The 11,418-nt window shown below is 44.7% G+C and overlaps 2 protein-coding genes across 7 annotated transcripts in view; both read right to left on the bottom strand.

Annotated features, from left to right (window-relative positions):
- The window catches only part of LOC140334808 (uncharacterized), a 27,906-nt gene extending 27,798 nt beyond the window's left edge, over positions 1-108 (bottom strand). For 2 of the 3 annotated variants that reach the window (XM_072417055.1, XM_072417057.1), the window contains exon 1: positions 13-106. The gene's annotated coding sequence lies outside the window, so the exon portion shown is untranslated. Of the gene's footprint in view, positions 1-12 lie in introns of all 3 variants that reach the window. The other variant, XM_072417056.1, reaches the window with a different exon arrangement.
- Positions 109-4,632: 4,524 nt separating this feature from the next.
- LOC140334807 (uncharacterized) overlaps positions 4,633-11,418 on the bottom strand; it is a 12,242-nt gene continuing 5,456 nt past the window's right edge. For 2 of the 4 annotated variants that reach the window (XM_072417051.1, XM_072417054.1), the window contains 9 exons: positions 10,906-11,155; positions 9,980-10,168; positions 9,226-9,254; positions 8,797-8,844; positions 8,366-8,437; positions 7,809-7,859; positions 6,855-6,944; positions 6,691-6,765; positions 5,136-5,524 (listed from right to left, as the gene is read on the bottom strand). In XM_072417051.1, coding sequence (XP_072273152.1) covers positions 6,709-6,765; positions 6,855-6,944; positions 7,809-7,859; positions 8,366-8,437; positions 8,797-8,844; positions 9,226-9,254; positions 9,980-10,168; positions 10,906-11,155 — 786 coding nt within the window. In that variant the 3' untranslated portion in view covers positions 5,136-5,524; positions 6,691-6,708. Of the gene's footprint in view, positions 4,988-5,135; positions 5,525-6,690; positions 6,766-6,854; positions 6,945-7,808; positions 7,860-8,365; positions 8,438-8,796; positions 8,845-9,225; positions 9,255-9,979; positions 10,169-10,905; positions 11,156-11,418 lie in introns of those variants that run through there. The other 2 variants (XM_072417052.1, XM_072417053.1) reach the window with 2 other exon arrangements.

Below are 11,418 nucleotides of genomic sequence, written 5' to 3'. Positions count from 1 at the left end.
TTCTGCACTTACATTACAGGTTGTTGCTTGTTCTCTTCCTGACAAAGAAAAGGCAGAAATTATGTGAAAGTGAAAGTAAGCAGAAAGGAGCAAGGTGGGGGAGGGAACACGCAGATCATATAAAGAGGACCTGTCATTCCTGGACAGAATCCAATTACTGAACCATGGCCTGAAGCCTCAGTGTGTTCAGATGTGAGATAAGATTGGATGTGTGAATGATTCATTTGTGTAATGATTCACAAACAGAAATTAGAGTCAGGTTAGAAAAAAACAGAAATCTATTAAATCCATTTCTTCAGCTGCTCTGTGTGAACTTAGCCATAATGTATTTATTTCCAGTGTGTCATTGTACTAAAATATTGTGCACGGTCAACATCCTCAGAGCTGGTCTCCAGGATGATGAAATATTCTCATATATGTATCATTGCCATGTATTGTTATTCTTGGTCAGATTTGTTTCTCCCAGACTGGTCACTGCTCCTCCCTCTAATTCTGCAGGGTGACTGGTCTTGTCTCCGCCCCTTTCTGCAGACACCCTGCAGTGGGTGTGGCCTCCTGACTCCTCCCAGTGATGTCACTGCTAGTTTTATCTGGATTTGTAAAGTCATTTGGTGCACCAATATTTTGTTTTTTATTCTTTGTGACTTACAAGGAATAGATTTACATACATTTGAGGCAAACTCCATATAACACATTGACAAGGAAAAAGCGTAATCTTTGAAGGATGAGAACTTTTGGGTCAGAATGTCTTGCATAGCTGTATGACAGAAAGAAGCTAGACTCAAAGTGCACAAAGGGAAGTTTCGTAGGATATGACAGAAATAGTCCCCCATACTTGGTGTATTACCCAAACACAGGTAAAGTCCCGAGACACAGACTAGTAACGTTTATTACAAAGAGTGTGATTGAAAGACAAACTCAGACTGATCTGCCAAATAATGATGATATTTATGGGCAGAGAACGGTATACCCCATATCGAGGTCTAATACAAACAAGTGCCCAGTTTCTGAAGCCGAGGACAAAGATGATGGCCAGAAACAAGACAGCCATTGTACACAATACCCAAAAAGAGAAGGAAAGGCCCCTCAATATCTGGATGACTGTGTACTAGAGTCACATTGTAATGATCTGATACTGACAAATATTGATTACTGTTACAGAGCACATGAAGTACCTTAAAATTTTAGAGAAGCCAAAGAATCACCCGAGTCACAGGCTTAGTTAATTGCAATGAAAGATGAGATGGATTCACTAAAGGAGAATGAGACTTTTACATTGACCACCCTACCAGGTAAGAATTCAGTGGGAGGTAGATGGGTCTATGCAAGAAAAGACAATGCAGATGGTTCTGAAGTATACAAAGCTTAATATATAACGTTGGCTATGTATTCATAGGGGATTCTATCATCAGGAGGATGGATAGAATTGATTGTCGCCCGGATCCCTACAACCGAATGGTTTGCTGTCTCCCTGGTGCCAGGGTTCGGCATGTGGTGGACCGAGTGGACAAATTACTGGAAGGGGCTGGACAGGACCCAGCTGTCTTGGTCCATGTTGGAACCAATGACAAGATAGACGGAAGATGGACGATCCTTGAAAAGCAGTTTAGGGAACTAGGTTTCAAGCGGAAGAAAAGGACCTCCAAGGCTATGTTCTCTGGAATATTGCCTGTGCCATGCACAACACAGAAAAGGTGGAGGGAGCTTAGGCAGCTAAACGCATGGCTTAAGTCCTGGTGTAGAAGGGAAGGGTTTGGGTTCATAAAGCACTGGGCTGACTCTTCATTGGAGCACAACCTGTATGCCAGACATGGTTTGCACCTAAATAAAACGGGGGTCTGCTGTGCTAGGGGAAAGATTTAGGGGAATGGTGGAGGGATTTTTATAATAGGACAGAGGGGGTGGGACAGGTAAAAGGGGTGGCAGAATGGTTAGTCAGTGGTCAGACACTAATGGAGGGTTGATTGGTGATAGTTGGGGGGAGGGTTATGGATAATTGTAAGGCGCTTCCCATGTTACAAACAAACATTGGATTGTGCAGTACTAGTTGTACTGAAAAACAAAGTGATTTGGCAAATAATGATGGTAAATGCAGCAATGGTTTAAAGAACATGTTCACCAATGCTAGAAGTCTAACAAACAAGATAGGGGAGTTGGAAGCCTTAATGAGTGGGGAGAATTATAACTTAGTTGGTATTGCTGCTGAATCCTGGCTTTGTTCTTCACATGACTGGGCTGCCAATATTCCTGGGTATACTCTCTTTCATAAAGACAGAGTCAAACGGAAGGGTTGTGGTGTCTGTATGTGAGAAGTGATCTAAAAGTGAACTGCAGCATTCATGATAGATTGTAGAGGAGAGAGTCGGGTTAGTGGAATACCAGAGAGGAGGAGGTTACAGTAGTCCAGACGAGAGATGATAGGACTGACCCTTGGGGAACACCAACATGGAGGAGAGTGGGGGAGGAGGAATTATTTTCGAAAGAAACGTAAAGGGGGGGCCACACAGATAGAAAGCAAACCATGAGAGAACACTTCTATGGAATAATGGATATTTGTGGGAAATCCAGCAGGCAAAGCATCCAAGCCATGACTATAAATCTGGAGAGGTGACGGTGTATTGGGGAGCCTTCGTTTCCTTTATACCGGCTCTGTACAATCAGAAATGTGACATTGCCGAGGCTGGGGAAGGTTCGGGGCTGTATAATACTCGGCTGGGTAAATAAGACATTTTTATAGCAGCCTATGTACACAGAGGGACGAGGATCCTAAGGATGAACAGAGGGATTTGGAGCCCCCCAGAGGACGGGCAGTAGGGGGAAATGAGAACATTACAGGAATACTAAAACAAGTGGGTGAATAATGTATCTGTTTTTACTGCATTATTTCCTCCCAGATTCCCCTGCCTGATAGATTGTAGAGGAGAGAGTCGGGTTAGTGGAATACCAGAGAGGAGGAGGTTACAGTAGTCCAGACGGGAGATGATAGGACTGACCCTTGGGGAACACCAACATGGAGGAGAGTGGGGGAGGAGGAATTATTTTCGAAAGAAACATAAAGGGGGGCCACACAGATAGAAAGCAAACCATGAGAGAACACTTCTATGGAATAATGGATATTTGTGGGAAATCCAGCAGGCAAACCATCCAAGCCATGACTATAAATCTGGAGAGGTGACGGTGTATTGGGGAGCCTGCCTTTCCTTTATACCGGCTCTGTACAATCAGAAATGTGACATTGCCGAGGCTGGGGAAGGGTCGGGGCTGTATAATACTCGGCTGGGTAAATAAGACATTTGTATAGCAGCCTATGTACACAGAGGGACGAGGATCCTAAGGATGAACAGAGGGATTTGGAGCCCCCCAGAGGACGGGCAGCAGGGGGAAATGAGAACATTACAGGAAAACTAAAACGAGTCGGTGAATAATCTATCTGTTTTCACTGCGTTATTTCCTCCCAGATTCCCCTGCCTGTCTCTCTGCCTCTTCCTGTCTGTTCCTATAAATGCCCCCACCACCCCCCTAATACCCCCCCACACACACACCCCTCCCATTTTCTCCCTTGCAGAATTTCTGCACTTACATTACAGGTTGTTGCTTGTTCTCTTCCTGACAAAGAAAAGGCAGAAATGAAAGTGAAAGTAAGCAGAAAGGAGCAGGGTGGGGGAGGGAACATGCAGATCATATAAAGAGGACCTGTCATTCCTGGACAGAATCCAAATACTGAACCATGGCCTGAAGCCTCAGTGTGTTCAGATGTGAGATAAGATTGGATGTGTGAATGATTCATTTGTGTAATGATTCACAAACAGAAATTAGAGTCAGGTTGGAAAAAAAAAGAAATCTATTAAATCCATTTCTTCAGCTGCTCTGTGTGAACTTAGCCATAATGTATTTATTTCCAGTGTACTAAAATATTCTGCACACTTAACATCAGATACAGATCAGGCAGACAGATACCTGCGTCTTGTGTTTCCTGGTTGTCACTCCATTGACCTGTAATTGTCTGGGTGGGGTTTAAGGGCTGAAGGAAGGACCGGCGGTTGGGGTCGGAATCCTGGAAGGTGTCGGATGTGAAGAGGCCAGAGATGGAGGATCATTATAAGAATGACCGGGGGGACAGTTTGGTAAAAACTCCAATTAAACAGGTGACAGGGTCACTTTAAGTTACCCCAGTGATGGGGGGTGATTGGTGGGATGATGTGTTGGTGATCCCATTATACCCGAGCCATTTATGACTGATATACAACATGGCACCATATTGTAGAGATTGGGAAACCACTATCGGGTCTTCCTTCTTCTCATATAGGGTTTGTTCATGTCAGCTTTAGTCTCATGGTAGTATTACCCCATCCAATTACATTCCATAGACTTCCCATAATGCATTGCTTCTCATTGGCCTCTTACTGTCACACTGCATTTTTTATGAATTGCCCTGGGGGGCCAATTTCAGTTGAAATACATAGAGGTGTGTGTAATGATGTGGAGAGGCCCAATATTAGGATATGATGAGAGGGACCTAAAGCCACAGCTGGAAGTCTGCAGGATCTAATGTACCGTATTTTCCGGCGTATAAGACGACCCCCAGCTTTTCCAGTTAATATACAGAGTTTGTTCCATTTAAAAAAAAAACAGTAACAAAGAAAATTTTTACTTTAAATAATTGAATTGTCTACCATTCTATGTAAAATAGTCGCACAGCGCCACCTAGTGGCTGATTTGTAAATCACAATATTCTTTAACAAGCATGTAAATCTATACCGCATGGCTCACAGCATTCCCCGAAGCTCTCTGCCGGCTGACTCTGGTTAACCCGAGCTCGAATCTTCTCCCCGTTCAGGGGATTGGTAAGTACCCGGCGTATAGGACGACCCCCGACTTTGGCACAGATTTTTCGGGGTTAAAAAGTCGTATTATACACCGGAAAATACGGTACTTGGGATGAGGCTCCTCAGGGGCGGGACTTCATTACTGCTTTATCCTGTAGTCTCTGTTGAAAGTAAAACTTAGGAATTAGGAATTTTGTTTTTTCTTTTTAAAGCTGCACAAGGGGTATTTTTCAGGATCATGTGCCTCAACCCCACCCCCCCTCTCTCCGCCTGGATCTGTACAGATGTTCTCATTAATACAAAAGCAAATCATGTAAAAAAATATTTTTATTAAACATAATCTGTACTTTTTGGCCAGATAATATCATCAAGTGGAATGTATAAAATGATTCCCTTTATACAGAGCATGATGGCGTGGAAATAAATGACAAGGCCATGGAGGGGGCAGATGGTGAGAATAACAATTGGGGTAGAATTGTGGAGCTTTTGTACTCGGGGGGGGGAGGAAGAATCCAATAAAATGGAGCAGAGTGTGGAGACCAGTCTATGAAATGTATATGAGGAGATGGGTCCCTGTTCTTGATTGGGGACCGTAGGTTGAGGACTCCATTGTCAGACTAACACCAGAGCACGCTCTGGACTCCATTCAGGTTCCTCATACTGAGCTCAGGCTCTTCATCATCTGCAATATTAGGAAGCTGCCCGGATAAAAGAAAAGGTAAAATGCTAAAACTATTATATCCCCTAGATCAGCAGTTTCAAACCTTTTTGGTCCCGCGGCCCACTCAAATTTCCGGCTCCTAATCGCACATGCACAGGGAGCCGGTTGTCAATCAAAGGGGAGGAACCTTACCCATAATGATGTCATAATGTCACAGCCCCGCCCACTCTGCCATCGCAGATCTGAGCAATGGCAAAGTGAGGGGGTTGTGTCATGAATCACAGCCCGTCCACGTCCCTGAGCCAGGGATGTGCATGGGGGACATGGTCTGCGGCCCTGGACAGTGTATCCCCCCAGTGTGGTCCATCTCCTGACCCCACCCCGGAGGCGCACCGACCAGAGACATGGACTCACAAAATCTTCTCGCGGTTGGCCACTGCTGCCCTAGATCTAGATCATAATACTGCCCCCACAGGCACCCCAGATCATAATACTGCCCCCACAGGCATCCCAGATCATACCACTGCCCCCACAGGTACCCTAGATCATAATACTGTCCCCACAGGCATCCCAGATCATACCACTGCCCCCACACTGCCCCCACAGGCACCCCAGATCATACCACCCCCACAGGCACCCCAGATCATACCACTGCCCCCACAGGTACCCCAGATAATAACACTGCCCCCACGGGCACCTAGATTATAACCCTTCCCCTACAGGTACCCCAGATCCTTATACTGCCCCCACACACACCCCACAATATAATACTGCCCCCACAGGCACCCCAGATCATAATGTTGCCCCCACAGGAACCCCAGGTGATAATGATGCCCCCGCAGATACCCCAGATCATAACACTGACCCCCCAGACCCCCCAGATCATACCACTACCAACACAGGCACCCTCCTCACGGAGAATTGATCCAGATTCCCTATTTATAAGACTGATGGGCTGCAGGTAGTAGGTTGATGAAATGTGCTGTAAATCTTTACAGGAATGTCCAGGTCAGTAGATACTGTAATTATGGCATGAATGCTGTTATATTACCAGCAGCCATCTATCTAATAATAAAATATTTTAATATGACATGGCAAGGAGTCAACAGGAAGCCGTCACATCATGGGCTGGTGAAATACAAATATCTGACCTCTGTTATACGGTCAGAGAATTGCCTGTGTGGTAAATCTTCATATACTTACCCTGTGGGAGGATGAGGATTAAGATGACAGCACAGCAAACAGCAGAGTGACAAATGAATGAGCAGCAGTCCAAACCTTTTATATGTGAAAGAGAAAAGAGAGATTGTTACTAAGAGAACGAGGAGGGTACTTACTGAATAACACCGAAATACCCCAACACTTACCGCCCTCACACTGGAATAATACCAATACACAGCCAACAGTTCCATCACCGTCACCATCAGAAGAGTAAGAAGTCTGGCCTGCAGAAGGCTCTGCAAGACAATTGTTATTTGTTTTTGATGTTACAATATTTTAGTAATATGATATCTGGTATCACTTTAGATGAAACATTTTGACCTAAAACATCATTGCCCGTAAGATTTAACACAGCCGCTCTGGCGCCACCTCTTCTTCTTGTGGCCAATAGAAGTTACTACAAGAAATGTCTGTACTGCCTCAGAGATTCCGAATTTTCTGGGTAATAAAAGCTTCAGTCTGATTGGCTGTTGTGTAGAAATACATTGAGTGCAGAGACCCCTCATAAAACCCAGGAGCGGACAATTTAAACTGACAGATATATGGAAGATGCCACCGCTGCCCTGGGCTAGTGATCCAATGGCTTCCTTGAGCCATGGCACATAGACAGGTGAGGAGTTCATGAATATCTCAGCTGAGGCAACCCCCATCTGCTTGTCCAGTCAGTGGCAATTTTTTGGCATTCTCATTGGACGTTAGATTTGCCATTGGTGGAGTTGAGCTCCAAAGCCAGAAAAAAGTCGAGAGTTGAAATCAAATCAGCCAGGAGGCTCCTCAGGGGAATACGGGGCATTAAATCTCATACTGATTGGAGAACTCTGTGACTCTTCGGGGGCGGGGCCTCTGAAGATATTTGTTGCATTTCCATTTAAATCTCATACTGATTGGAGAACTCTGTGACTATTCGGGGGCGGGGCCTCTGAAGATATCTGTTGCATTTCCATTAAGATAATTTGGATTGTACAAACCAAAATTTTCACTTGTGAGGAATAATTAATTATGTTTGCCATGTATTGTTCTATGACACTGGATATTATATGTAGTCACTTACATACCCTAGTAAGGGCATCATCATAACACAATGCAGGGGACTGACCTACCTTCTTTTTCGGTCCATCTATGGGGCGGGTGAGAGGGAGTACAGTGCCGGACTACAAGTCACAATTTTGCCAGAATGGGAAGAAAGAAACGTGTTTAAGTACATACATTTACAGAGATTTTATCTAATCACTCTTAGATTTTATCTAAATCTCAAATGCCTCCCAATAGTTTTCCTACTCCCTCAAAAAAAAAAAAATATGTGATAACATTACTCAGCTTCCTGTAATGGGGGGACAACAAAGCTGCACTGCTCCTGAAATCAGAACAGAGTTGTCACCCTTATGTAGGTGGGGCCCACGTGCATTGCAGAGACAGGAGGAAATAATGCAGGGGGTGTGGCCATCAATGTCCCAGTTGCTTCATATGCCTGTCAATCAAAACCTAGCCACACCCAGTTTCGCTCACTGTCTTTTGGATTGACAGCACCAAACCCCTCCCACTGCCATACCTATGAGAATCTTTAGCTGTACATTGACAGTGAAGCATTATGAGTTCTCGTGGAAGGTCTCAGACTTTTGTAATCGATTCCTTTTTTTTGTCTTTATTATTTACTCACCGGATTGAAGGGAAGCAGAAATTTGCAGAGCAGCAATGAGCCCCCAATATTGGACAATATCAGAGTGACACCCTGTACAGAGAGAGGAAATGACAAAATCAGATTGGGTCTGTTTTTTTTAAAGCTTTCTAAGACTGGAGAAGATAGACTATTATGGGAAAACCTGGGTAATCCAGCAAACCTGGAATGGATTTCTTGCTATTAGTGAATGTTTTCAGTTTTGGACCAGATCCATGCCAGGGTTGCTGGATTACCCAGGTTCTCCCATAATATTCTGTCTTCTCCAGTCAGAGCTTTAATAAATTAGGCCAAATGTATCCACATGAATGCACAGTAAACGGCCACTGATTGGTTGCTGATTGTTCCATGAGATGGCACCATTGAGCTGTTTGAACCCAAATATGGGTCAAAAAACTGCTGAATTTGCTCACCTGATAGACATGAAGAAGCCACGAGGTACACAGGATGAGAGCCGCAATCTACAGGATAAAACACAATGAAAAGATTCACAAAGGAAGAGACTGCCTGGGATTCCCCGTCCACCGAGAAGCTCCACCCAATATAGGGTCTCTGTTGTGGTACGTTTACGGCAAAGCCCACCTAGCACCCCTGTGTGATCTCCCCTAGGACCAATCACAGAGCATTGCCACCCTGATCTCCCCATGGGGTCTCCTGCATGCCAATGGGCACCAATCTATGGGACCCCACAGGGAGGGGTGGTTTCCCAACAATGAAGATGGAGTCACCTCATCTGCCATGATGGGAGCATCGGATGGCGGTACAGATTCCTAACTGAATCCATTTCAACATGGGGGGAACACCGACCAGTAAAAAAGAACAATATCAATGCATCTACTTACTAGATCTGCCATCAGGTGACTGGATGAACCTAAAGAAAAATAAAATAATTTATTTAATTCTCCATTCTCTATAAATCAGACTTCTAAAGAAAATAAATTCTAATCCAATTAAAAACAAGAACATACGGAGCCGCTGAAAGCTGGACTTTAATCTTGCCTGCTTGCCAGGGCATTGATCACATGGTCTGCACTGGAAGCAGCCAATCAGCAGCTCTCTCTGACCCATCTGCTTATGCTGGTGGTGAGTTTATGTTGGATGTCTGCGTGTTTAGATAAGATTGTAGTAACTTCTCTATCAGGTCTCATTGGCATTTGTAGAGGTGCCAGTATATGTGGGGATGCCACCATGGCACAACCGCCACCCTGGTATCACAAGAAATGTCAATGATGGGAAACCCATTAGGAAGTTGGGTTCTTTCTGGGACGATTTTTAGGTTGAGCTTAAGAAGAGATGGCAGCAGACTGTAGATCAGGTCTGGCCCTTGCATTGCGCACCGTGGGACAAACAGGAAACAAGAAACCAGAGAAGAATTCTAAGATGTTTGCCGTGTGGCCGTCACACAATTCTTTTCTTGTTATTCACAGATCAAACCCAAAACAGGACGTCAACCATCAAGATCCAACGACTTATGCCATGGCTCCATACTCTAAGGATTGGTGGGTGCAAAAAAATAACCCCTCGTCCAATGCCCGACATGAGAGCCCCTGGCACAATCCCAATTATTCCCCAACCTCCAGATTCCCCCAAACCTACAGATCAATGTATCCAAGATGGGTTGCAGCCTCCGTCTGATCCGTTCCTTGTCCCGTTTCTCCTCCGTGGTGAAGATATAGAGACCCAGGGTTTGATCACGGATGGTTATCTGGCTATGGAGGATGCTGTCCCTTACCCAGTCACTGCTATCTTCCAGGTCATCCAGCACAACCAGCACCTTCCCCCGGCCTGCAGAGTAAATGTTGGATTAGATAACACAACTTGTTGCATGGCATAAAAATATGGATGATGAGGTTGGTTGCCTCAGTTCACATGAATCGACCTCAAATTTGTCACAGACCTGAAACAGACCACCGAGCTCATATAAGTCACCAACCAACCAATCCCTGTGGAGATTCTTGGATCTTATGGATTACATAGAACTTGATGCATTCAGTCCTACGCTCCCCCCAAGATCCAACCTCAAGTGTAAAATTTCAGAACTTCAGGGAGTAGCTGCAATTTTAAGGTTTGCCACTTGTCCTGACTTAAAAAAAAGGGCCTCTAGTTTTGTGTCTCTCGTGAGACCCGCTTCTTCAGGGGATTGACACAGCAAAGAAATTACTTTTCATACACAAATGAAGTACAAAAACAGAAATGAGGAAATGCATTGATATGAATTAAAATATTTAAATGTAATTCCTTATTTCTGTTTTTGTACTTCAGTTGTGTATGAAAAGAGGAACATGGGGTAAATCCCCTGAAGAAGCGAGTCCCCTGCGAAACGCGTCGGAAGCTACCAATGGTATTTGAACATTTGTACATTGTTGTCATTATTGTCATTTCTGTCTTTTAATAAAGATATCTAAGATATACGTAAGTTGCTAATGCCACATAACTCCATAAGCTATAAGGAACTTCATTTTCCCAAAATTCGTTCTAAATATCACAATGAGCCATCAGTAAATCAGGAAATCTCCTCTCACCCAGGGTTCTGGACAGATATTGCAGCTCTTGGTCATACAGAGAGTCGGTGACATCGGTGACGTTGAGCCTCCCCCTGGTCTTGGAGTGATACAATATGGCGAAGGTACATTGAGAGATTAGACTCTTGAACTCCGGGAAGTTGTTGTTGGTGATGCAGAATGGAACCACCATGCCCGCACTCCCCAGAGGGGCCATCAACCAATTATATTCCTGCGCTGAGCTCCGGGAGAAAATCCCGATCACCTGGGACTACAGACGGAAGAAAAGGAGTCACCGCTATGATATTATGGCTGATAGGACCACCATTCATGCCCCCCCATGTGGCCTACATTGCCCTCCACCTCTCATGTCTCTCTGCACTCTCTTTCCTGTATGGTGTCACTCTGCACTCTCCTTCCTGTATGGTGTCACTCTGCACTCTCCTTCCTGTATGGTGTCACTCTGCACTCTCCTTCCTGTATGGTGTCACTCTCCTATCCTCTGCTATCTCTCTGCTCTCTCCTTCCTGTATG

This window comes from Pyxicephalus adspersus, chromosome 7 (genome assembly GCF_032062135.1).
Source record: "Pyxicephalus adspersus chromosome 7, UCB_Pads_2.0, whole genome shotgun sequence".
NCBI lineage: Eukaryota > Metazoa > Chordata > Amphibia > Anura > Pyxicephalidae > Pyxicephalus > Pyxicephalus adspersus.
This window is presented reverse-complemented; position numbering and strand designations above follow the sequence as displayed.